Here is a 26,759-nt window from a genome sequence, read left to right as displayed (position 1 = left end):
TCTTTGAGTGGCGGGAACCCGGCAGATCCCTAAGACACCAGCCGGCCCTCCGCACGGGGCAGCCCACCAGCGCTACCCAGCCCCGGCCCGGCGGAGCCCCGCGGCCGCTCGGTCGCCAGGGGGCGGGTGGGGAGGGGAGGAAGGGGAGGGGCGCGCACGGCCGGGCCCATCGATGGGGGCGGCCGCTCTGTGCTCGGCTCCTCCGCCCTGCCTCTCGGCTCTGGATTAGCGAAACTGGCGACGTGGGACGGCCGCCGGCCCGGCCCCCGCGCCCCGCCTCGCCCGACGGGGTGAAGCCGGGACTCGGAGCCGGCCCGAGCCGCAGCGCAGCGGAGCCCCGGGGAGCCGGCCGCCGCCGCAGCGGGCCCGCCGGCGGGGCGCGGAGGCAGAGGGGCGGGTGAGGGGCGGCGGCCCCGCGGCGGCGGGGAGCCCCCGGCGGTGGGGGTGGGAGGCGGCGGTGGCCATGGCGCTGCGGGCCCGGGCGCTGTACGACTTCAGGTCGGAGAACCCGGGGGAGATCTCGCTGCGGGAGCACGAGGTGCTGAGCCTCTGCAGCGAGCAGGACATCGAGGGCTGGCTGGAGGGCGTCAACAGCCGCGGCGACCGCGGCCTCTTCCCGGCCTCCTACGTGCAGGTGATCCGCGCCCCCGCCGCCGAGCCGCCGCCGCCCGCCCGCTACGCCAACCTCCCCGCCGGCGGCTTCGAGCCGCTGCCGCCCCCCGCCGCCTTCAAGCCGGCGGCTCAGCAGCCCCCGCCGGCGGCGGCGCCCGAGCCCTTCCCGCTGCCCCCCGCCGCCGGCTTCCCCTTCCCGCCGGCGCCCTACGGCGGCTCCTACCAGCCCAGCCAGGGCAGCGATGACGACTGGGACGACGACTGGGACGACAGCTCCACCGTGGCCGATGAGCCGGGCGCCCTGAGCAGCTCCTACCCCGACTACGAGGCGGCGGGCGGCGGGGCCTCCGGCCGCTACCGACTGTCCACCCGCTCCGAGCTCTCCCTGGGCTCCCGCAGTGGCCACCCGGCCGGACACCCACACCCGCCTGGCACCGGCGGTGGCGGCGGAGCCAAGAGCTCGGCCACAGTGAGCCGCAACCTCAACCGCTTCTCCACCTTCGTCAAGTCTGGCGGGGAGGCCTTTGTGCTGGGCGAGGCATCAGGCTTCGTGAAGGATGGGGACAAGCTGTGCGTGGTGCTGGGACCCCAGGGTCCCGAGTGGCAGGAGAACCCCTACCCCTTCCAGTGCTCCATCGAGGACCCCACCAAGCAGACCAAGTTCAAGGGCATGAAGAGCTACATCGCCTACAAGCTGGTGCCCAGCCACACCGGGCAGCAGGTGCACCGCCGCTACAAGCACTTTGACTGGCTCTATGGGCGGCTGGCCGAGAAGTTCCCCGTCATCTCCGTGCCTCACTTGCCAGAGAAGCAGGCCACCGGCCGTTTTGAGGAGGACTTCATCTCCAAACGTCGCAAAGGCCTGGCCTGGTGGATGGACCACATGTGCAGCCACCCTGTGCTGGCTCAGTGCGATGCCTTCCAGCACTTCCTCACCTGTCCCAGCACGGATGAGAAGGCCTGGAAACAAGGCAAGCGCAAGGCTGAGAAGGATGAGATGGTGGGTGCCAACTTTTTCCTGACCATCAGTGTCCCCACGGGCCCTGGGGCCAGCCTGGACTTGCAGGAGGTGGAAAGCCAGGTGGATGGCTTCAAAGCCTTCACAAAGAAGATGGATGAGAGCGCCCTGCAGCTTAATCACACGGCCAATGAGTTTGCCCGCAAACAAGTCACTGGTTTCAAGAAGGAATACCAGAAGGTGGGGCACTCCTTCAAGTGCCTCAGTCAGGCATTTGAGCTGGACCAGCAGGCCTTTTCAGCTGGCCTCAACCAAGCCATAGCCTTCACTGCAGAAGCCTACGACGCCATCGGGGACCTCTTTGCGGATCAGCCCCGGCAGGACCTAGATCCTGTGATGGATTTGTTAGCGCTGTATCAGGGGCATCTGGCCAACTTTCCAGACATCATCCACGTCCAGAAAGGTAACACCCTTACGTGCTTTCTGAAACGATGAAGTTTTATGTATCAGTGGCATGCACACAGATGTAGGGACTAGGGGCTAAATTTGCTGTGCGTCTGGCTTGCTGGCCTTGGGTTTAATCTTTCTGTGTTTACTCAGGTAAACTGTTGCTAAAATACAAAAAACACATCAGTGACAGTTTTCATTCTGTGCCAAAGGTCTAGACATAGTTGGGAATTTTACTGGTCAGAGGTTGCTGTGTTTGGCAGCGTAACTCTGAAAGAAACCACACCTGCCTGTGCTGCTGGTACATTAAAGATTAATGGTCTTGTTTACAAACCCTGGAGATCAGGTGGTATGAAAACATCTATTACTCTTTGATGTACGTTAGGTACCTTAAATCTCTGATCCAGTCGATAATAAATATGAAGTAGTCTGAAGATACAGGTACTCCTCTGACTGACCGCCTGGTTTGAGGTGTGCAGGGCGGTGAGTGCCTTTTGCAGTGTCAGACAGATTAAATGTTTAAAGCTGCTGGGGCATCTCAGTTCAGCCATTCATGAAACTCTCTTGCTGCCTTTGTAAGAATAGTCGTCTGCCATGGTGTTCTTAGTTGGAGTTGTTCGTCCTTTGCCCTTATTATCATAAAAAGGTGTTGCTCACCTGTTAGGCTTTCAGCATCTTTCTAGCTGAAACAGGCTTCTCAGGTTCAGGTTGCTGTTTGGAGCCTTCTTAGCTGTCAGAGAGAAAGAAAGTCCAAAAATGAAAGAATCATTTGCTATTTAACTAGCGATGCTCATTCAGATAAATAAAAGTTTGTAGCACTATATATGTATAGATGATTTCCCTCCTGTGAAATGAATGATATTCATATATTCCTCACCATTGTGAGAAGACCAGCCCATCATTCATTCTTTTTGCTATTATATTCCTTACTTGTAATTTTCAGCTCAAAGGTCAGGGGGGTGTGAGGATTGGAGGTGTAAAAAAGACCAAGAAAACATCACATTTGCGCTGCAAAATGGATGTGTGTAACAGTTACCTGAGAAAATGCATGAGCTTTATTGAAAATTGCTTTAGAGATTAATAAGCAGTGTTCTGCATCCCAAGAGGCAGAGCTTGAATTGTCAGTCACGGGGAATCAGTCTTTTTCCCTTATGTGACATTTCCAGGGTTTTTTGCATCTGGAACAGTACCTTGAGTTTGATGATGAGAGAGTCGGAGGAGTTTTTTCAACAGATCAAAAAGGCAGGCTTCCAGGAGGTATGCATTATTGCTGGGAAAATCTGAGGAAATGGAGTTGGTCTGAAGTGCACAATTAGTTGTGATGTAAGAAAGTGAGCTTTTCATAAAAATTGCATGCATCAGATTTCAGTTCTCCTGTTGAATCTTGAAAATTGTGCGTGGAAACTTAAGCAGTCTTAATACTATTTTGAAGAGAAAAGGGAAGTGTGCAGTCTAACCTTAGAGGACTTCTTTTGCTAGCTGCTGTGGCATTGTGTTCTGATAACAGCTTTCAAATATTTTAAATTTGGAGAGAAGGGTGGCCTTGGCAATGCCTCATGTTTGGGAGTAGAGCATTTTAAAGTGAGTTGTAAACTAATAATAGGATTATCTGTAGGCTTCTGGAAAAAAAAAAAATTAAGGGAAAGATTTTTTTAGTAGGTGGAAAAAACCAGCAGAATATATATACTACTTAAATAACACATCCTCAAGCCTTAAGGCTATATAGGGTTCTTCACTGCAGTATTTTTGGAGATGAGACTTTCAAGAGAGGATTGGGAATAACAACATATGTATTTGACTCGACCCTGTTTCTTTTATAGTTCTGTTTGAATTTGCGCTTACTGGTGAGGTTTACCTTGCTGAACCGGCGCAAGGTCTAAATGAGCTTCCACTAGAGCAGTGCATGAGCATGATGTAGGTAGAGTTGATTTTGTGCCAGAGCACTGTCCTGGAGCTGGCTGGAGAAATGTGCAGCTGCTCTGCGTGCAGGTGTTAATAATGCTCCAGCACCTCTGTGCCTTCAGCACAGCACTATCCCTGGTACATACTTGCCATCAGAAAATGGCATGGGCTTGAGAGGCTGGTCGCTTGAGCATCCATGTTCATGACAGGAACATGGTTAGAACCGGGTTACACATTTGTTGTTCTTGTTCCTGTTACAAAACGAGCAAACTGGAGGACAACTGAGAGGCAGATGTTTTTTTACACCCAGTATAATGCTGTTTTATTACTCTTAAGAGTTACTTGAAACAAGGTATAACTTCACAATTCCAAATTGTAAACTTCAGATTAAAATATTAACTGTTTGGTGTTCTTAGAACATAAGAGCTTTCTTTTAAATTTACTATCTGGGATAGTTGCCAATTTTGAGAATTATTATTGTCTGTATAGACTAAACAGATACCTGTTGGTGATAATAGATCATCTGAAAAATAGAGCTGATGTGTCTCTGTTTAAGTGTTTTATTTTCTAGTGTACAACTTCTTTGTGCAGTAAAATGACCCCCAAGTGCCCTTAGAAGGGGTAGAAACAGCAGCGTGATTGATGGCTGTGCTGTTAAAAAGTTGAACTCTGAAGTTAGAAGTGCTTATCCTTTGTTTTCTACATCATGCAAATATATTGTCCACTTGGGATAAAACCCAAGACCTTTCCTAGATTCCATTTCTGTATTCCCCTAGACCTGGGAAGGACTGAAAAATAAAGGCAGCTGTGCCTAAAACATGCCCATGTTTGGGGGTAGGGTGTTCAACTGCATTGTCCTGTTATGGGTTTGCTCTACTGCAGGTAGTTTGAACAGCTGCTGAATGTGATCTGGAAGTGTGTTTTGTGGTGTGGACTGAGAAGTCTGCGTGTCTGGGGTTTTTTAATCTTTTCTGCAACTTCTGCAAAAAGAAGGACAGAGAATCTGTAAGTCAGAGACCAAAATTTCCTGTCTCTTTGGGTTTTGTCTTTTTGCTTAGAATTATGAACCAAAGCCATGTAATCCCCACTGTTGCTTTGTCTGCATATCAGCAGGAAAATGTGTTAACTGTTGTGCTTTTAATTGCTCTGAGGTCAGGGTCTTTCTGCCTCCTGTGTTGAGGACATCATACGTGACCTGAAGTGTGCAGAAAGGGATTGGCATTTTGGTCACTTGTGTAAAATGTGTGAACAAATGGACTGGGGGAATATTTTCAAACTGTTTATTTTCTTAGTAATATTGTAAGTATTTTATGACATAGCAATAGCTTCAGTAGGAGATTTAAAAAAATTCCTTTCCCTCTGCCTCCTTCATCTTGAGCACCCAGTGTTTAAGGAATTTTCTGTGAGGGAAGGAAGAGTCAAAGTTCTTGCTCCAGAAGAGACAGAGGAAGGATTTGAACTTTTCTGTCCGACATGCCAGTTGAGGATCAACTTGTCAGTGCTTTGTGAGAGACCTTACCTGGTTTCATGTGTGCTCCAGTCCAGATCCGAAGATTCGTTGGATTGAGCCCTACAGTAAAGAACACGCCGAGTTGGAAACCTCATGTTTCCATCTGGAAATGCTTGGTTTCAGAGTCCCGCCGAGACTGGCACAGAGCATATCAGCCCCAGGGCATACATCCCACACAAACTACTTGTTTCATAGGTTTTATTTGGAAAACTATGCAGGGGAAAACTGGCACCTGTAGGGGTAGATGATGGCAGAGTGGTGTTTCAACCATCTAAGCACCCAAATACTTGTATGAATCTAGTCCTCAACCTCCCATGGATAAATGCTTCTAAAGCGCTTCCATGGAAGTATTCCTGTGCATACCTGTGCTTTTTGGAGTGGATGATCCAAATATGTTAGACAGATAAACTTGTACTCACTTTTCTTTAGCCTCCAGCAAAACATTTGTAGAAGAGGAATATTAAGTTCAGTAGGCTCAAAAACTAAGCTGCACTTTTGTAATTTTCTTTTGCAGAACTGGTGTATCTTTCAAGAAATACCAGATTAATTTTCTTTAATTTTGAGAAGAAAGGCGGTCTCCTGACTTCATTTGTAATGGATAATGCCTTCTTTTCTGTGTTTTTAGGGTCTGCTTGTGGAAATTCCCTCAGCATTCTTGGCAAAATAATTCCTAAGTATTAATTTCTAGAGCTTTACTCAACTGATGAGATCTTTTGAGTTTAATAATCTTCAACATAAATGCTTACTGCAGGCCCATGCAAGTTCATATTCAGAAAATTTATGCACATGTGAGAATTTGAGATAGAGTGTGCTAGTACTCTAGCTCATGCTTGTCTGGCTATCTTGTCTTCATATTTGCTTAGTGAGAGTAGAGAAGTTATGGGGTTTAGGATTTCTTTCTTTCAAGTTTTGTCAGAGGAATTACTATAATTGGCCTCTTGTGATTCCTGAAAGTGGAAGAAATACTAACTTGCTGTTTTATCTCTGCTTTCCAGGTTCCTCCTTTCTCTTAACATTATGATGTTAACACTAGCCAAACCTTTGGTTATCATTTTTGCAAAACAGGTTTGAGAAAGTGATCTAAATGTTTTCAAAGATGTAGGCAGCAATTTGTTTCCTCTGCATGCCAAGATTTAAGAAAATTAGTTAAAAAAAAAAATATAAACCAGAATGACCTTTTTGCTTCTTGATCACTGTTTGTGAAAAGTAAAGTAAGGCAAATGGTCTAATTTACCTGAAGCAAACTTAATTCTAGACATTGGCTTTAAAGAATGTGCTGGGTGTGTTTTTAGAATATCTTACAAAATTATGGGCAAAGAAACATTCCAGCTGGAAATGCATCAAAATTTCAAGCATCAGAATAACCCAAACAGTACTGAAACCTGGAACTCTCTAACATTTTCAGCAGTGTTTTTTTTTTTGCAGGGGGAAGGAGGGGTGTGTGTGTTCACGAATAAATCAGATTGGTCAAAATTCACACCTAAAATTTTATATCACAGTGTAAAAGCAGTGCTTTTCTCTCTTGCTTACTTTCTGACCTCTTAAATTTGTTGTGCTGAGATGGTTTTCCCATCCCTGTTTTTCCTTTACCTTACCCCCATGCTCCTGGCATCCTTCAGATACATACACATTGCATGGGGTTCAACTCAGGTAGCCACTTAACAGATAGGCATGTAATCCTAGCCAGATGACCTTACAACAGTAAAAAGAGATGGGTACCTATGTTTCATCTGTTTAAGCACTTTGATGAGAAAGGATGTGTTGCTCCAGGATTGTTGTATTTTTTGCTCGGTCAGCCTCCCCATTGCTATTACAGCGATGATGTATCATTGCCTGCTTGCTGCTGAATCACCCAGTGTTGCCTCCCAGTATTTGAAGGTAACCTGAAGGAAACAGAGACTTTCAGATGGCTAAAACGTGAAAGAATCTTCACATTTAGAACCTGTATAGCTTCCTTGTTGTGTGTAAAATGAGAGGACAACAATAAACAAGACTAAAATTGAGCAATAGCCTTACTTGAAGAAGATGAAACAGAAAGAGAAAAAAACCCAGACTTCTCTGCACTGTCTGTCTAAAAGATGTGTGGGTCTTTTTAAAGTATGATTATTTTTTTGTTGTTTTCCACTCCCCCTCAATCTCTTCTTACCTTAGCTTTCTAAGGGAGCAAAATTCATTCAGTCTTGATGTCTTTGTCTTTCCTATTACCTTTTGAAACCTGCTAGCCTGACAGCATACACATTTGTTGAAGAAGCTTTTGAAGAATCTAGATAGCAAGATGGTTCTCGTGCAGCTGCGGAAGCTCCAGGTCTTGCTAAAAGGACTGCCATGCAAACAGGGAAGACAAGAACTGGTAGACAGAAAATGGAAAGTAGCTCCCAGAGCTCTTCCAAGTCTTTGTGAGCACATTATCAAAAACAAACAAGCTGGACGATTTTTTTTATTTTGCAAGTCACCTTTGAAACAAGGACACGTTTCAGCCTTTCCAGCATCTTTCCATGACTTCATTGTTAGACTTTGTTTGAACAGTGAAAATGCCAAGCTAATGCGTGCAGGCTGTATAAACTCATCCAGCTGGTACATTACTTATTTTAAATTGCCTGGTTCAAATAGACAGAATTTGGAAATTCTAATTAAAAAAATGAAATCACATTTGGCTGAGCCCCCAAAACACGTCTTATCAGCAGACTAGAGCAAACAAATAGCAAATGCTTTCTGCACAAACTCGTTTATACCTTTCATGAAGGCCATGAGGATTTAAATAAAATTAAAAAAAAAAAAAACCTACTCAAAAGTGTGTTTTAAATTTTGGAGTGGAATCTCATGAAATCAGTGACAGAATATATACATTCAAACAATCTGTACAGTTCTTGTCTGTAACTTCAGGTTATTATTGTAGCAGAGCAGGAAGAATCGTGGTGGTTTCAGCCTTTTATTGTAGGTAGGTACACATCACGGATGGACAACTTCTACAATCGTAATGAACTGAACCACCCTTTTTATGCCTACATGCAGTTCTTTCAATAACAATGTGAAAAGCAGATTGATGCTATTATTGGGAGTTTACATTGCCATTTTGTCCCATGGTAAAAGGCAACTTGCTGTTCCAGTTTTTTCAGGTTCACAGTTCTGAATCTTTATATGCATGAATAGCTATGCTGTTTAATCGGAAGTATACTGGAGAAAGATCTGTTTTACTGAAGATCGTTATAATGACACCACATTTTCAGTCTGCTTGCAATTTTATATGCAAACTCAAACCCAAAACAGCAGATCCCTTCCTCCTAAAAAGGCAGACAGTTCTCCCTTTATAAAACTACAATATTCTCGATATATTATAATATGTATTATAGTAATATATTAAGTAGTTTATTGAAGTTACCTATTTACAATTTTAACATAATATAACAATATATAATGTACAGCATTTCTTTTGTATACTATGAATATAACATTATATTATAATGTTCCTATGTTCTGCTTTTGTATTATATAATATATTTTAATTGGTTACATTAATGATGGTTTATCTTGCATATTTTTCCTGTGACTTTCCTAAGGAGTCTACATCTTTTTGTCCTTGCAGAGATACTGCAGCATTCAGATTTCTACCATTTAAAGAATACTGGGGAAAAAGTGGAGCAGTATGTGCATTTCATTTGGATCTTGACTCTTTTCATATATGTAAACTGTCTATGCATGTTGTATGTGCTCATCTTAGGACAGTAGTGGAGCTAAGCATAGGACAGTGGACAAGCAACAACCATAAATTGTGCTCAGTCTTTGCTTCCTTTCAGCCTTTACAGAGAACAACATCCACCAACAAGTCGGTGGAACTTGCATTTATACTTGTTTCTCTCAGTAATGGTACATGGCTATTGATATGCAGTGTTACCTATCTTCTCCTGTCCACTCGCATCCCATGAATCTTGCAAAAACTTTGAAGAAGTTACCGTTTAATATAATGATGCTTGTATCCATTTTGGCTGTGACTTATATTTGTCTTCTATAGATCCAGAGGATACATTTCTGCTCATATGCTGTTAACCACTTGTTGGGGTTTGAAGAACCCACAACAATTTATTGTCATTTAGACAATTATTCTATCACCCAGTGACCACTCTGCACCCGAGAAGGGGAATCAGGGAAAAAAACAAGGAAACCCAAGGGCTGAAATATAAAAAGATTAAATAGAATAATACTAAAAAATTAACATTAATAACCCTAAAGAACCAATATTGATCCCGACACCAATATAAAATGCACAAGGATCATACCCAGCCCATTCTGTAAGTAGAAGCTGTGCACTCCCGCAGTGGACAGCAAATGTGGGACACTGTGAGTGCTGGGGCTTCGGGAGGAAGGGAAGGGCTCAGGGTCCAGCACCAGGGCAAGGAGTTCTCAGGATCACAGTCATCAAGGAAGAGAGAAAAAACCTCAGCAAACTTTAATTTATATTGAATGTGACGTTCATGGTGTGAAATAGTCCTGTTGGCCACTTGGGTCAAGTGCCCGGGTCTCGCTCCTCCTCATCCCCACACCTGGCAAGGCTCGAAAGCACTGAGACCTGGAAACCCGCATATGGTAGCTGGCTATAAAGTAAATATTTGCACAAATTCAGACACTAGAGTCTTCTAAAAATGCAGTTTTCCCTAGCATTAGGAGAGACCTTACTGAAAAGCAAAATCACTGAAAGAGAAATTAATCCTGTGTTGCTCAAACTAAGGCACCAGTTTTACTGAAAATTAATTTATATCATGCATGCACAGCATCATTTCTGGTTTAGGTTGCTGTCTTGAAGTCATCATTATGAACCAGGGCATTTACAAAAGCTGTTACGAGTCTGTAGCATTGTTCCAACAGATAAGTGCCTGTTCTTAGCATCCCAGCTGGGAAAACTAGTTTTCAGAACCTATGACAACTAAACTGTAATAGACCAACTTAAATCCTGGAAAAACAGTGATTCATCTTTTTAGGATGCCCTGTTTGATGCCCTGTTTAGGTGTAAGCTAGTAAGAAGTACTTAAAATCACTGACAGGTTTCATCTTGATACTTGTGCGAATTGCAGTCACTTAAATTTTCAAGTGTATCCACCTTGAAAAACAAGACTGGCTTTCTAAAGGGCAAATGTACCATGTTTCTAGTGACCAACTTTTCACTCCTTTCTGTTCCCCCAGGGTGCAGTGTCAGCTGAAGCCATACCAAAGGAAGATTCCTTAAATGGTACATTAAGTGCCGAAAAGTACAGGCTGCCTTAGACTTGGGCAAAATCTGCATTACCTAGTGTCTGCCTGTCTGTCAGGCTGTGGTGCAAAACACTATGTTTGTGGTAATGGACAGCATTATACACAATTTAGCTGGATTTAAAGATCAAATTATTCCTGACAGGCCTCTTTTCAGACATCACTGTAGGTACCTATAAAGTCAGAACTACTTATGAACACAGTTTAAACATGCTTCAGTAGCTGAAATAAGGTCATTTGTTTGCTTAAAAAACTGTCTGTGTACAACACATCTAAAGATACGTTAGTTTTAAAGTCACTGCATTCAAATTTGAATGGAAAACTTTTACCTAACACTATGAGCTTTTTTTGTTTTGTTAATGGGGTTATGTGGGGCAGTAGGAGCAAGAAACTGATAATTCTGTAACACTTCTTTCACTTGTTTTGCCATCTTGCTCTCACCTCGTATTATCAACTGTTTCAATGGCGAGCTATGGCTTGTTGCTGACATGGCAGTGTAGTGTAGCATGGCCCAGCAGAACGTTCGTGCTGAAGGGGCTGCACGCCAAAGCTTGTAGATCCCTCTGGGGGACTCTGGAACTGAAATGCACATTGCCAATGCTGTAAATATTTTTCAGTAGCATGAGCATTTTGGAGCCCCTGAACACGCACAGGTATGTTACAGTCCTTGTAGATTTGTATAAATAAATTGGCCATGTATGCTCTTCCTATGTGCGTGTACACCAGCTGGCAGATTTATGCACAATGAGTCTAATCAGGTCTTAAATATCGCATTATTTAAAATAAAAAACAAAACAAAAAACATTAGTTAGACATGTATAGTATTCATTAACCGTGGTAGATCTTTAAAATTGAGTGACATTTGACGCTGTGCATTCTAACACCATTGTTAATGGGTTATATATTAATTAAAGTTTCTGATATATATTAATCAAGTTTCTGAAATCTCTAGCCAAGACTGTTTTAGTTGTGCATGATCTCTGAATTGTATAAATTAGAAGGTGATTTCATTTTGAACTGAAGAATGCATCTCTGGGTGATAGCTTTCAATGAGCTTTGCAACAGGGTAGCTGGAAGCACAAATAATTCTGTCTGACATTAATAATTCTGCAGTCAGTCAATGTTAACCTAGATGTTAGCAGAGCACTGTAGTATATAAGCCTAGATTTATAGGATAGCATTATTTTATTCTGTGCTTTTTTGAGCAATGGGCAACAAAATAATAAAAAATAAACCTCACCTTTTTTTTAACTATTGTTTGTCTGCAGATTCTGAAAGCATTATAGCCATTTTCATGTATATGTACAAAAAACCTTGTAACACTAAAGTAGTTGTAATTTGATATATTATATTTTTGTACTTCTAACTTTCATTATGGAAAATAGAATGTTGTTATAGGAGTTTTGCACCCTTAAGGAGAAGATTATCTTTGAATTGGAAAGGCTGGTTTTGAAAACTCTATTGTGTTGCTTCTTTCAGAAAGAACAAGTGACTTCATCATTTTGCCTTTGATGTTGGAGATCACTTGCCTTTTTCTGTTTAAAACTGTAAAACCAGATTTTTAAAGTAGCAAGTCATTCCTACATGAATTACTGTAATGGTACTTTTTCCCTGTGACATTTCTTTTATACAGTCCAGTGTCTACTGGAGGAGTCTTCTGGTTTTAATTTCAGCTTTCCATTCTAAAGCTGGGCCAGAAAATGTAAAGAATTTGCAGAATCTTAGTGTAGGCTTCTTTTGCTAATCTGTGCTCAGAGCATTCTTAAACAAATAATCTATCAATGTAGTAAAATCTCTGTTCTGCTACACACAATTTCATCATTTCACTTTGAACTGAGAGAGGGAAGTTGGGGCCTTTTTTTGGAGTAGGATTTCAGGTTATGTGTAATCTGGTGCAGTGCTTTTGCGACTTCCCTTGTGTTGGGGCTAATGGTCCTGTAGCCCCGGGTTGGGCTGGATCACATAGCTAAGCCATTGATACAACTAAGCCACAGTCTCCCAGCCCTCCAGGCCAAATCCAGTTTTTTATTGGATTAGTCATTTGAGTCATCCCATAACAACATCTCTGCCAGATCTGGTGTAAATGGGGTGGCCATGTCTTGTTCTGGCAGCCGTCTGCTGGATTAGGGATAATGTTGTTTCCTCCACAGTTGTTTCTTTCAAAATGAGGGTAAATCAAAACTATGCTACATGCCTGTGGGCTACCCAGGTTTTGCCTGTTCAAATCTTTAAGCAAAGAGCTGTAGTTCAATAATCTCATCATTAGGTAAGGAAAAAGAAACTTTATTTCTAGTTGCATTTTCTGTTTTTGCATCCTTCCATGAAAGCAACACAATGAACATATTGTGTTCTTCCTTCCTTTCAGAGGTAGTGTCTCATATTAGAACAGTGTCTTGTAATAAAAGTAAAGCAAAGGGAGTTGTTAGACTAGTTCAGAGCTCTGCCTTCAACAGGCTGCTTTGAAGGACACATCACGCCTACTGTTAGATCATTTAATATGATGGGCAGCTGAATGTTGTGGAAATGTAAGTTGTTTTACTTTTTAGTAAGTAATTCACCAAATTTTATTTCATAGCTTACTGATAGCAGAAAGAAGAAAAAATGTTTCTTGCACAGGTCATTTTATTTTCACAGGATTTCTGAGGTACAACCGCTGAGAGATTTTCTTTGCCAAACTTGCAATTTTCTTTGAAGATCTCAGTGTTTTCTGACCCTAGCTGTCCCTCCCCATGAGGAAGCCACGTCTCAGAGGAGCCTTTGGACTTTGACACAAGGTCTTGCTGTCGCACCGAAGCCTGTTGGCCAGGGGACTTCTCAAAGCCAGTGGTCAAGAATCTGGCACTCTTTGGTTTTGCCACAGTTACCACTGATGTTAAGGCCAGAACGATCACTCTCCTCAGGGTTTGTTCCGTTATGCCGTTTTTACAGCTGTCATTCTTTTCAGCATCATTTACGAATAGGGTCTACAAATAGAATAAGTACAGGTTTGTGGCTGGAGGAGTTGGTGGCCAGGTGCCCTATTTCCATCCCTGGGAGCGGCTACTGCTGCTCACCTGCAGCACGACCAGCAACCCCAGCGGTGTGCTGGCCCGCGCTCACCTCCCTCCCAGCACTGCCGGCGTGGCCGGGGAAAGGTGAAGAGCCATCATGTGAGGAGCAGCACATGCTGTTGGGCTGGCACCCAGCTCACTGCTTCACTCTCCCTCCCCCAGCTCCATTAAAAATGTGTTTCAGAAAAAAACATTCTTTGTAAGTTATCAAGAACCACAGGACTACCTTCTTTGTCTCCTGTGTCTGCTTTCATTCCCATTGCAGTTCTTTTGCAGCAATTCTTTCATGCAGGGTGAAAAGTAGAGTAACAAGAACATGGGTATTTGCTGCAAAAAAGAGTGCTGTATTAATCATAACTGACATATATATAAACTGTTATTTCACTACTAGTGAAAGAAATCTATTTGCTCTGTTTTAGCATAATTCATTACTGAAGGGAAAGAAATATTTTAATAACTGCAGTGGTAAAGCCACTACACTTGCAGCATGTAAAAAATTAACTTATTGACTCCTACAAGCTGGGTGAGTTTTTACGTTCAGTATGTTGGAGCGAGATACTGAAGACTTTGATATATTGGTGACAATGGATGATACACGTTCCTGAGAGTGACTGTGAATTGCAGACCTCCCTGATTTCAGCAGGTACTTACCACTGCTTCTAGTGCTGTATTCTAGCAAGGTTGAGCTGACGCTTCTTTGTGTTTCTTCCCATATGCAGTTAACTGTATGCAGTTAAATCATTGCTGCTACAGCAATTATTTTTCAGAAATAGTCATACCGTTACGAAACAGCATCAGGAATTACTGCTTGTGTTTTTTAAAAATTGTGCAAGCCCATCCATGAAACAGATGTCCGCTGCATTAAGCACTGTGCAAATACAGAGCAAAAAAGGCTCCTGCCGCAAAGAATTCCCTTTCTCTTAGATTGTCTTGGTTTGGATTAGTGGCTTCAGGCACAGCTGACATTTCACTCGTGACTGCTGTATACAGTACTCAAAAGCTGAAGTTCAGGTGCTTTGAGAAGAGGAGGAAATAGAGGAGTGGGAAGATGGTACACCCTTTTCAGGTACTGCTCTTTGGCTTCTGATCACCCATGCTAGTGGGCGCAGGGCAGACCTGGCTTCAGGTGAGACTTCACTCAAAGGAGTTGTGTGAAGACCAGTCTTTATTGCAGTCTGCGTGAACAGACCCCCAGAACTTTTGCCTTGTGGTCACATTGTAGGCTGCAACTTGGACTTGTGTCATGTATACTAAGTGTGAAGAACAATTGTAGGGCTGGCTGCTGGTAGACTGATCATACCATGCCATTGAAGAGCTTGGAGACACATGCATCAGCATGGCTTTATGTGTATATATGCAGACTTAAGGTGTGGAGGGAGAGTGAGTACAATTTCAAGTACAGATTCAAACCCACTCTTAGTTGACTCTTCACACATTCTCAAAGCATTTGTTAGTGTAATAAAACTGCAGGTGATGTGAAAATATATTGTTTGACCCAAACCTGAGTGCTGTCAGGTTCAGGAATTCTTTTTTTAATTTAATTTTCCTGAATATGTATATGTATATGTCTCTTTCAGTATATGACTCTTCCTGGCTCATTGCAACCTCATGTTTGCATGGGCAGCTTACTGGCTCTGTACACTTCTTTTTTTCCTGGTAACTCCTCAGTACCTATTTGAGTTGCTGTTTGTATTGTGTGCTTTACATCTTGGAAGTATTTATTTCTAGCGGGAATTTTATGTTGTCCCTGTCTTCTTGGCTGCTAGCACATTACTATAAATGTCCCTTGTTAAATATGTTTATATTGTGTTGTCTAATGTCATACTTCAAAACAAGTACTGACACCTCCAAGTTTCTCTTAAGCTCTTAGCAGCATTCAGTGAGGACCACTATCTGTTTAATATCAGCATTCACCTCTGCTTTTCCCTACTTTTAAGAACAGAAATAGATGCAGCACAGCTTTTTACAGCATTTTTGATCCAGACCCTCTTCACTGTTTGAAAGCTAGTCCTGATCACTGGAACATGATCTCCTGACAGAAGGTCTTTTCATCGGACCAGAAGCTTTAAAGACATGGGCAAGACTTTACAGAACCTGTAGAGCTGGAGCTAAAAAAAGCCCAAGCATTTATTTTTATGTATTGCATCCCTCTGGGAGCAGTGCATTGGCGGATATTTATCCCAGACATGTATTCACCAGGAGGTTTCCCTGAGCTAATGTGCATTAGGATGTGGCTCCTTCTGTTTCTTTTCCCTAAAATGTGTGTTAGCCTTTTCTAGGGCTGCCATAATTCTGCTTTTGGTTTTTAAATGTGTCTTGCTTTTTTTGGATTGTTCAAATTCAGAAACCAGGAGATGTACTTTGACTGGAGAAGGCATGCTCAGCCTCAACAGCCTGGGTGGGTGGCAGCAAGAGCTGGGAGATGCTGGATTAGGTGCTGAGCGCGATGTATAGACTGGTGAGGATGGAGGTGGGGGGAGTTCATGGTGAACAGCCTGGGGTGAGATGGGTTAGGAGTTGCATAGGGAGGCACTAGGGTTTACCATGGGACCTGTCCCCTACATTTCTGAGCAAGACCCCTGTTTTCACACAGGGTTGCGCAGAAGGGTCTGCTCTCTGCTCCCGAATTCCCTCACCCTGTCCTCCTCCCCGCTTTCACCATCAGAAACCTGCGTGGATCATTGGACCCTCAACACGAATGAATCTCTGCTCGTGCTCAGAGTTTTGCTCATGTAGATTAGAATACAAGGGCTGTAGGCTATGGAGAAGTGTCTGGAGAAAATTTGGGATGAGATGTGATACGTTGTTGTTAGTAAAGCTGCCTGCAAAGCCATGCAAACTACCAACACTTTTTTCTAAGATTTAGAAAATCTTAGATTTAGAGACTAAACTAAGTCTCGCAAACTTCAGTAGATGCTGAACAAATTAAAAGTGGCATTTTAGAACAAATAAAATAAAGAACATGGGCTTTTTTTTCTGTGTGTTTGGGGAAAGTTCTTTGGTTGTCCTAAAATAAGTTAAAATATTGTCTCTATTAAGTTATTTTAAGATTAATTGTTTTACTAATAATCCAACACGTCATTTAAAGGCACTCAAAAAGCCAAGCAAGCTTGTACTTAAGCATATGTATAAGCTTTTGTCATATATTGCTGATGTATTGCAGTCTGTCTAGGTTTTAAAGGAAATTCCGCTATAGGACCAGCATGAATCCATATGCATTAAGAGAGCAGTGTTAATGGTTGTAAGTTTTCCCTTTGGATTCCTTTCCTTAATTATAAATCTTCCTTTCTTTTTTAATGGCAAAAATGCATAATGTGTAATGTGTCTAATCTGGAGGGATGTAGTGTTTGCTAATGTATGGTTTTTATTGATGTAAAATAATTTGAAGATTATATGTGCTCCAGAACTTAGTTATGCTTTCAGCTGCTGATGCCATAAATTTCAGTATTTTTCAGTATTTTTCCTCCAGTTTGGTCCTTCTAGAAATAACATCTAATGCTGTTTCCCACATCACAACTGAAGAGCTGTCATGTTTATTTAACCAGCTCCATCTGGCTTCCAGTAAGTCCCAAATTTCAGTTTTTCACAGCCGTGCATGGAATCCTGCCATGCCCACAAAATGCAGAGAAGATTTCTGCTACGCCTGGTTCTGTTTGTTGAAAAAAGCATCCTTTTTGCAGAAGAGGGGATTACATGTGTTTTAGATTGTGTCCTAGCTTGCAGATTCCTCATTCCTCAGAGGAGAAAATGCAGATCTCCTGGCATGGTCCCACTGCTGGCACCACTGCATGTGGAAAAGATTTTTCGGTGGTGTTTTTTTGGGCCAGGCTGGAGATGATGAAGTCAATCAGCTGTAGCAGCCGGTGCCAAGCTTTTAGACATCATGCTGGCAGGCTGTGGGGACCGGGATGGTGTGGAACCCGTCCCTGCCACCACCTTGCAGCCCCAAGGAAAGCCACTGCCCTTGGCCCCTGGGCAGCTCTTCAGCACACTAGCTTCAGAGCGTCCCCTCTGCCACTCGAATACCAACATCCTCGACCCTGCAGCCTGCGGTCTATGCTTACCATGTTAAGAACCTCTCTGCCACAGTTTAAAAAGGAAAAGGAAAATCTTTTTATGGTTGTTCTGCAAGTATGTCACACTGGAGGGGAATTTCTTTTCTCTTTCAGCCTGGAGAAGAGCAGGCTCCAGGGAGACTTTATAGCAGCCTTCCAGTACTTAAAGATGGGGAGGGACTCTTTATGAGGGAGTGTAGTGACATGACAAGGAGTAACAGTTTTAAACTGAAAGAGAGGAAATTTAGATTAGACATTAGGAAGAAATTCTTTACTGCGGGGGTGGTGAGGCACTGGCACAGGTTGCCCAGAGAAGTTGTGGATGCCCCATCCCTGGAGGTGTTCCAGGCCAGGCTGGATGGGGCTTTGAGCAGCCTGGTCTAGTGGGAGGTGTCCCTGCCCAGGGCAGGGGGGTTGGAAGTAGAAGATCTTTAAGATCCCTTCCAACCCAAACCATTCTGTGATTCTATACTGGTGACTGAGAGCTCATACCAGGGCTGCAGAGAGGAGATGCACAGCCTAGATGCAAATTAAGCAGAAAAATATGATTTTAAGAGTAGAGAAGTACTGATAACAGAGAAAGTATTTTCAGAGTGTTTGCAATTAAAACCACCCCCCACAACATTTAACAAGTTCTTAGAAGTTGAATGGAAAAGTCACACATGCTTCTCTGATTCTAACAATTCCAGATTTTATTTATAATGCAAGACAGAACCCCCATTTAATTTAAAAAACACGACACACTCTTTTTTTTCCCCAAGACTGCCAAATCATCTGGTATTTTAACTTGCTTCTGGTAAGAGCGTACCTTGACCTTCCATTCTCCCGACTGCCTGGTGCAGGAGGTGTTGGAGGTGGGGAGGGGATGAGCCACAGCGGGCAGGGGATGAGCCGCATCAGGCAGGGGAACAGGAGAAGCGCATGAAGGAAACGGGGTGAGGAGCAGCTGTGCTCCCTCCGTGTCCTCCTAACCCACTGTGCGTGCGGCAAAGCCAGATGCAGCTGCACACAAGGTCGTGCTCCAGATCTGAATTGCAGAGATGTGTCAGGGCGCTGGAGGAGGCACGTTCAAAATGGCTTGTTAAACAAGGCACAGGAAGGAAAGCACGGAAGATATTATTACCGATGATGAACTGCGTTTTCAGTGTTTAACCGTGTTTACTACATGAGTGGATTCAGGCTGACGAGAAGACAAACCTGCTTCCCCAGCAGACAGAGTGGAGCTTGTCCCCCTGCAATATATAGGCAGAGAGGTTTCTCTGTTAGCTTGCTGGCTCATGTCACTGCAGGGAGCACAGAAAAGCACTTCTGCAGGGCAATGTAAAGGGAGTCCTGTCAGTGAACTGTAGTCACATGTATGGTAAGAAGTGTCATCTGAAAGGAGAATGAGTTAAGACATTACAAATAGTCAAAGGAACAAGTAACTTACGCTTGATCATAATGTGAAAAATGTCCTGTCATTCTCTTCTGAGAAGATAAAAGCTGTATTGGTCTGATCGGTTTGAGTTACGTGAATGAAATGTGTACGTAATGTTTATGGCAAAGAAGTAACTCTATGGGAAATCAAGTCCAAGAAAATGAATGTCTTAAACATACCTTGGTACTCTGTCATTATAGGAGTCTGCTTTGGGTAGGTCTGTTTTAGGTGGTAACTTTGATTTTGGAGGATGTGTGTGCTTTAATTAGCTGTTTGGAGAAGGAGGACGGTCAGTTCTTTTGTTCTGTTTTATTTCTAGCTCTTACAAGACTGTGTTAGGTCTACCTGGACATCTGCAACTTTGAAATAAACTTTTAGATTCTCTAGTAGTCAACAATTAATACTGGGGTGTCCGTAGTGTAAAAGAAGAATGGTATATTGGCAAGATGTTGTGTATTCAGATCTCCTTTTGATGTTTCACAAAGATTTGGAAAAGTGATGTTTCACAAAGTCCAATTTCTTAATGAGGTTATTTTTCTGGTGTTTATGTAGGCTTAAATTGATCTGACTAGTTTTCTAGTGCTTTCAGGTTTTCCCACTACTGGTGTATTAATCAGTGAAGGACACCATATGGTTTTTAAGATGTGAAATAGGTATGTTTTATGAACTTTTGCAAGCTAGAGCCTTAAAAAAGCATGCTTTTTTAAACAAGGTTCACTGTTCTGTGATTTTTTTTAATATGAAAAAGCTTTTATTCCTTTTCATTCGTGTATATATATATATGTATGCGCACACATAGAAATACATTTAGAATAAGCCTTATGCAAATCCTTGTTGTTATTAAATCGCTTGTTAAAGTACAGTGGTTGAGTCTACATTGTCCTCACAGTTCAACTGTTTTGTTTTGTTCTTTACACAGGAGCCCTTACCAAAGTTAAGGAGAGTAAGCGGCATGTGGAAGAGGGGAAGATGGAGCTCCAAAAAGCTGAGGGCATTCAAGAACGCTGTAACATTATTTCTTTTGCCACCCTAGCAGAAATTAATCATTTCCACAAAATCCGTGTGAGGGACTTCAAATCACAGATGCAGCATTTCTTGCAACAGCAAATACTCTTTTTTCAAAAAGTGACACAAAAGCTAGAAGAGGCTCTTCACAAGTATGACAGTGTTTAATCTCTGAACTTTGATTTGCGGACTTCCCTCAGCATGGAGGTGACCCAGGCGGCAGAGCAGACGCTGCTGCTGCTGCTGAAGAGCTGTTGCCAGTGGTAGACGGTGGTACAAGGATGGTTTTGTGTTCACCTGGAACCCTGGTTTAATCTCCGATTATGTAGAAAGGAAACAGTTATAGGGCTATGTAGTAGAAACAGTACCACGCATTGTAACTAAGTTATACTGTGTATGCCTACACTACCATTGTAATTTTTTTGAAATAATAAGTATACTATTTGCCTTATTGCTTTTTGAAATATGGTATTTTAGTGCATACTTTGTAGACCTCAAAACCCTTTGGGTCTTTAAGGAAGCTGGCTAGATAAAAGCCTGCTTCAGATGCCTTTTTACTTTCCTAGAGTTGGATTTCCTAAATTCAAATGATTCTCTGTTTACAGACTCCTACTAGAGCAGCTATGTGATTCTGTGCCTTTAGACTCTATTTTTCCTTTTCTAGTAAGTCACATTTTTATGATTGAATGAATGAAGGGTTGATGCCTATGACAGGAACTGATTGTGAAACCTCACATTGACTGGAAAAAAATCAGCTGCCATCCAGTTTGCACAGCAAGTACTGTCTTACGACAAATGTTGGCTTAAAAAGGAGAGCTTAAATCTTTTCACACTTTCACTGAAAATGCAGACTACTTGTTACATGTACTAGGACGTTAAGCACATATAGAGAAATACACCACTTAATCCCCTTTCCAAAATGAATAATACAGTAAGGGGTGTGGTTTGTTTTTTTTTTTTTTTTATAGTATACAGCATTACTGTGAGTGGAAATTTGAAGAGCTAGCCTAATAAAAATGACGTTATGTCAAGGGGATATTGAATGCAAGCTATGTGGCTGGAACATTTTTTTAAGTTTGAAATGATCTGCTCATTGTTCAGTGGCTGATTCAGTTTAACTTCAGACTTGCACCTACATTGCCAGTTGTCTGAGTTGAAACTCCACTGTGATTCATCAGTTTACTAAGTCACAAATTTTCAGGGATGTTCAGTAATATAAATGACCTGAAAAAAGTCTTGGCTGAACTGACTTGGAAAACAGGTGACATTTTTATGTTTGTAACACTCAAGAATTAACAATTGTCTTAATTTTTGTATAAATATTTTTGACAAGCAGGGTGCATTTATATATATGTAAACACTATCTTTTAAAGAGTTTTATGGCTTATTTCCCTCAAATTAAGTCTGAAGTCTGTGTTTCTTACTGATTGGTTTCCTTCTTACAGGTCAGTATGAAAGAGGGGTTTTATTTATCCTATTTTTTTTCTCCTAAACAAAAATAACAAAACCTTCCAAGGAAGCAAAATGTTTACTTTTCTGTTTTTAATTAAATTAATCAAAGATAGCTTAAACAAATGAAAGCCTGGAAAAAGAAAGTTAAGGAACAGTTACATTTAAGTACAAATCATTCCTCACCTACACAGCAGAAATGTGCAGTTCTTTCTCTCAATCGTGAGTTTCTGTAGCTTAAGCCCACACCTCTGTTTTAGAGGAACAGATATAAGAATGTAGTTTTGGTTTTCAGATTTGGTTTAAGGTTCATCCCCAAATGCTTGGAGATTGCTATTTCGCATAAGTTGTGTTTGGCAGTGCTTCTAGTACATAGCCAAAGAAGTAAAATACAGAATAATGAGGAGGAAAAAAACAGTATTTGTAAAAGAAAGGACAATCAGTGAGGAAAAACTCAATTTCCAGGCTATTGAAAGAGTGCTGCAAACAACAACAAGGTTGACCATAAAATAAGGACCATAGTCATAGGGCTGACTTGCTCTGTATCTTCCTCACGGTGTCTTGTTCTACATTCAAAACTCATCACTTCCCTAACAGCTCTTCCCAGCAATACACCAGCTTCCTATATGTCATTTAATTATGTGAGATAGTGATGAGCTAGGTTTGAGCTGAGTTCCATGGCTTATGTTTGCTCAAGCCAGATACTGTTTTATTAAATGTCTTTGCAGTAATAAGATCAGGCTACAATCAAATTAATTCTACATGGATATATTAAGACCTGTTCAGAAATTGATCTTGGTCCAGTTGAAGTATTCTAGAAGGTTAGTATTAATGACATGTATGTGTCCAGGCGGAAATTAAGCTGTGATATGTATACATACATTATCAGACAGGTACAGTTTTCCCAAATAAACTGTCATGGCCTTCACCTTACTTTCTCATTTGTGAATTTTTGGGGTAGGAGGAAGGTGGGGGTGCTAATTGGTTAAGCTTGATGTACGAAAAAAGCTTGACTGGAATCCTGGATCTGAGTTGTTGGAGAGTTTGGAAAGGTTCAGATCTGCACCCCTATTAGCATCTTCCTTTTTTCCTCACGCATTATAGAGTTGGAGTTAAACTGATGTAGGGAGTCCAGATTCCATTAATGCTTACTGCACTATGCAAGAACTACGGTTTTAATTGTATTTGGAACAAGTGTGACATTGACCACTCATGACTGATGGACTACTGGATGGTGTGGTCTGACATCCGAATGTACTCTGCAGTAAAGTGAATGGATATTCTGTAGGACTGTGGAAGCATCAAAGGAAATCTAACAGAATCCTTTTAAATAAATAAATAAATGTGGAGGAAAGCAAATTAGCTCTATAGCATAATGTTAAATGCCTTTGTTTTATTCCCTTCCTGTAATTTATTTTTGATGCATCGCAATTTTTGCATTGGCAAGTAGTAAGTATCTGATATACTTGTTGGGGGCTAGAGAGGTTGATTTTGAAGCTGCAAGAAGATCCACTGAGGTATTGGTGTCTGTTAAAGTGCTGAATCCATTGAAAACCATGGAATCAACCCATCAGGGGAATATGTCTACTTAGAATCACCAGCAAGTTGTATGTGAATGTTTTTATTCAAATTGTAGGGTTAATTTGGAAATTAACAACCTGATAAAATGATCAGGTCACTTTGTTTCCTACCCCTTTTGCTGTCTGATGCTTGCAGAGCAGACAGTTGCCTCTATTTATGACTTGTGCATGTTTTATAGATTCTCTATACCAGATTCAGCATCCAATGGCATGGTACGCTTGATTTTGAAGCGTAGAGAGATCAGTGGGAAAATTGTGTGGTGATGAAACATTCAAGACAAGCGCCAGCAAACTCTGAAAAAAAATATTCAAAATGAAAGAATATGTTGCATATAAAATTGGTATGTTTTTAGAAAATGTTAATCAACTGCTTACACTGCAAATTTCACAGGTATCCTGTGTCACCTGAGGCACAGGTATCTTTTTTGTGAATTACAAGACCCTGTTTGCAGTACCTTAGTATTTTGCCAGACCTTCACTATTCCATCTAAGCTCTACTGTGCTGGTTGTCTATTCCAGCCTGAATTCTTCTGGGAAACTTAAATAAAAGTTGTTTAGCTATTTCTCAGAAGAAGATCATAAAAAAAAAAAAAAGTTTTCTCCTCTTAAATTCTCCAAACAGTTTTGCTGGAAAGCTTGAATTCTTCCATACAAGGACTTGAAATTTGGCAGACTCATTACTTTTTGCATCTTAGATATGTCTGCTGCACTGCCTTTGAAAATTTTTCCAAGTGTTTCCAAGTTAAACTAAGGTTTCTCCAGGCCCTGTTGTGCTCAAGTTTGACAGATAAATTTTCTGTAGCTCCCCTTTTGCTCCCCGCAGGCTTGGTTCTAACCTCGGCCAGCAGTGGCTGAGTGAGACTTCCTTGTAATTGTTTTTCCCTTCATCCAGAAGGCGCTGAACCTCACAGAGCAGAAGCTGAATAAAGAAGCTGTCGGTAGGTCCCGGTGTGGCTGCTCTTTGAGCCTGGTCATGGGAGGAGAGAAGCAGCAGCCCGGAATAGAAGTTTGAACGTGGGCCTGGCAGCTACAGCAACGTGGAGCTTGGCGATAGTTGGGGAGGAGCACATGGGGACAAAGGACAAGGGCAAGGACAGAAAGACCTGTGACTAGAAAAGCCTGTTCTTTCAGATCTGATTATACCTTGGGCTTCCAAAGCTCCGTGTCCTCTTGCTGTTATTTTAAATAGCCATAATAAGCAGGCACAACATGGGTACCTTAAGTTCTTGTGGTGGTGAGGACGGCAACATTTTGTTTCTCTCATTAGACATTACTTTCTTTGCTCAATGGTCAAAGGTCTGAATATGTCGGTTGAAAAGTTTAACTCTGTTGATGAACAGCACATTTCAGGGCTGAAGGAGATGCCGTCATGCAGGCTCTGTGAGGCAGCGCTATGGGTGTCAGTAGGGAGCCGTATGTTCTGTTACCTGTTTTTTTCTTGGGGAGGGAAGAAGCAGTCTATTTAGGAAGTTGCACACAACAAAAAAGCTATATTAAAGAATCATGATCATTCAGTAAAAAAAAAAAAAAAGGAAATTTCACAGTGAAAGTTGCCTGTGTAACTAATATAGCAAGGCACATCACGGTCACATAACTGTTTTTCCACCACTTCCCTGCGTGATTCAGTGTACAGGATATACAGCAGTCTCCTCGTCAACGGAGGTCTTTCAGGGAGGGTGTTGTCTGTATAATCCTTACCTATTCTGCAGCATCGGTTGTACTCTGCACAGTGAGAAAGAAAGGCAGCGTGAAGATCGAGTAAGGGTCTCCCTCAGCCTGCAGTGGTGCTCAGGGGACTCGGCTCTGTCCTTGCCTCCAGCCAAGTTCTTTGCAACATAAGCCACACAAAATAAATAATTTGTATGAAGGGTGTGCTCTCCATTTTGTGTAGGCTTGAGTTTAAACCCAGGACTTTTTCTGAAAAAAGTGCTGGGCATTCATAGTTTTCGCTGAACATTATGGACATTCTGCTTTGAATAGAGAAAATGCTACAAAATGCAAAGTTTTCTGGAAAAAAAAATAATCAGGAATTCATTACTTTAAGTAGACCACCACAAATCAGAGCACACTTGTAATCAGCTGCAAAAGGGGAATAATAAACCCAGCTCATTTTGCTGGAATGTTGCAAATATAAACTCCTTGAAATAAAGTGTTTTCAGACGTTGCTTTATTAAGGTTTGTTGTTTTTTTTTTTTAAAAAAAAAAACTCTCCTAAGGAAATTAATACTTAGTCTTCAGGATGAGGTATGAATATTATTTGGGAAATAAGGGATGGGGCCATGTGTAGAGCAGCAAAGTAGAATAAGCCTCTAGAGGAATCTCAGTCAGGTACTGTTCACAGTGAATGGAAAGAGAAAGGCCTTCCCAGAAAAATCATATGCGATCATGTCATTGGAACCCATTTTTGAAGCATATTCACTGGGAAGCTGAATTAGTCACATGGTTTAACTTACTTCTGGCATTTCCTAAATTTTGAGATGATGCTTTTGTAATTTCAGTAATTTCTCAATGTAACACAGTGCAGTACAGTACATGCTATATATACATAGAAACATAAATTATGTGATATATACAGGTAATGTAACTTCCGCATACTTCAGACTCATGCAGCGCACAGCCGAGCTCAGGCATGCACTGAGTTAATTTCAATTCGTATGACTTTTAGATACAGCAAGACTCTTAATTTTCTAAAGTTAAAAGGCGTCTCCCATACCAACTGTGTGACAAACTGGACGCTTAGCAACTCCATTTTAAACTAAACACTTAATTTGGTTCCACTTTGAAATCAAGGGCAATTTTTTTTGCTTGACTCCACTGGGAAGAATATCAGGCTCTGCAAGTTGAAATTACATTCCTCCATCAACCCAGTGGTGTTCAGCCCGGAGTATTCCCCTCCTTTGCTGATTTACAATTGGATTTAACCTACAGATTTTGAAGGTACCCGTCAAAAAGCTCTTTCCTGTAAGTTTAATAAAAATCCACTCCCGCTGTTGTAGGGTATATGACATTATCATTTGAAATAAAGAATCGGAAGGAACATGTGGGGTTTTTTTGCTGCTTTTAGTTTTGAAAGGCATTTCCAAGGAGTGTGAAAACATTCTGTGAGAAGATAAAATCAGGAGTTTTTAATTCAATCTTTTTTCTCTTTTGATCCCTATAATTGGTAGTCACAGCTAAGTTTTTATGGTCAAAATAATGCTGCACATGAAGAGCATAACATACATACACAAAAAATAAGAGCTAGGTGAGGCAGTACGAAGTTTTATTTGTAGTGAGTTAGGGTGGCTGTATTTCTCACAGTTGGTACTGACACACCCCATGCTATTTTTTAAAGATCTTCCTTTTGGGGGAAAAAAAAAAAAAAGCAAGAGTCAGTTCTTTCATTAAAAATAAAGGTAATGAAATAATATTATAAGAGTATCTGCTCCACTTCCCTTTTCCATCACTAGCTCTCAGGGAAGAGTTGTAGGAGACATTCAGCTCCTTCTCTGACCTTGACGGGTACTCAGCTGGCGCTCTCTCTTTCTGGAGGG

General features: G+C 41.9%; 1 protein-coding gene across 1 annotated transcript; it reads left to right on the top strand.

The window, feature by feature from the left end:
- The first annotated feature begins 272 nt into the window (after positions 1 to 272).
- On the top strand, positions 273 to 25,678 carry SNX18 (sorting nexin 18). Its single transcript, XM_063320466.1, has 2 exons — positions 273 to 2,033; positions 20,112 to 25,678. The coding sequence occupies exons 1-2, from the start codon at positions 464 to 466 to the stop codon at positions 20,363 to 20,365; spliced, it is 1,824 nt and encodes a 607-aa protein (XP_063176536.1). The 5' UTR covers positions 273 to 463; the 3' UTR covers positions 20,366 to 25,678.
- Positions 25,679 to 26,759: the final 1,081 nt, after the last annotated feature.

The sequence above is a fragment of the Chroicocephalus ridibundus genome, chromosome Z, assembly GCF_963924245.1.
Source record: "Chroicocephalus ridibundus chromosome Z, bChrRid1.1, whole genome shotgun sequence".
NCBI lineage: Eukaryota > Metazoa > Chordata > Aves > Charadriiformes > Laridae > Chroicocephalus > Chroicocephalus ridibundus.
The sequence above is the reverse complement of the archived record's forward strand: the minus strand, read 5'-3'. Positions and strand labels throughout refer to the sequence as shown.

Coding starts and splice junctions, on each gene's coding strand:
- SNX18 (XM_063320466.1), top strand. CDS start 464: ATGGCGCTGCGGGCCCGGGCGCTGTACGACTTCAGGTCGGAGAACCCG. Junction 2,034..20,111: donor CATCATCCACGTCCAGAAAG/GTAACACCCTTA, acceptor TTCTTTACACAG/GAGCCCTTACCAAAGTTAAG.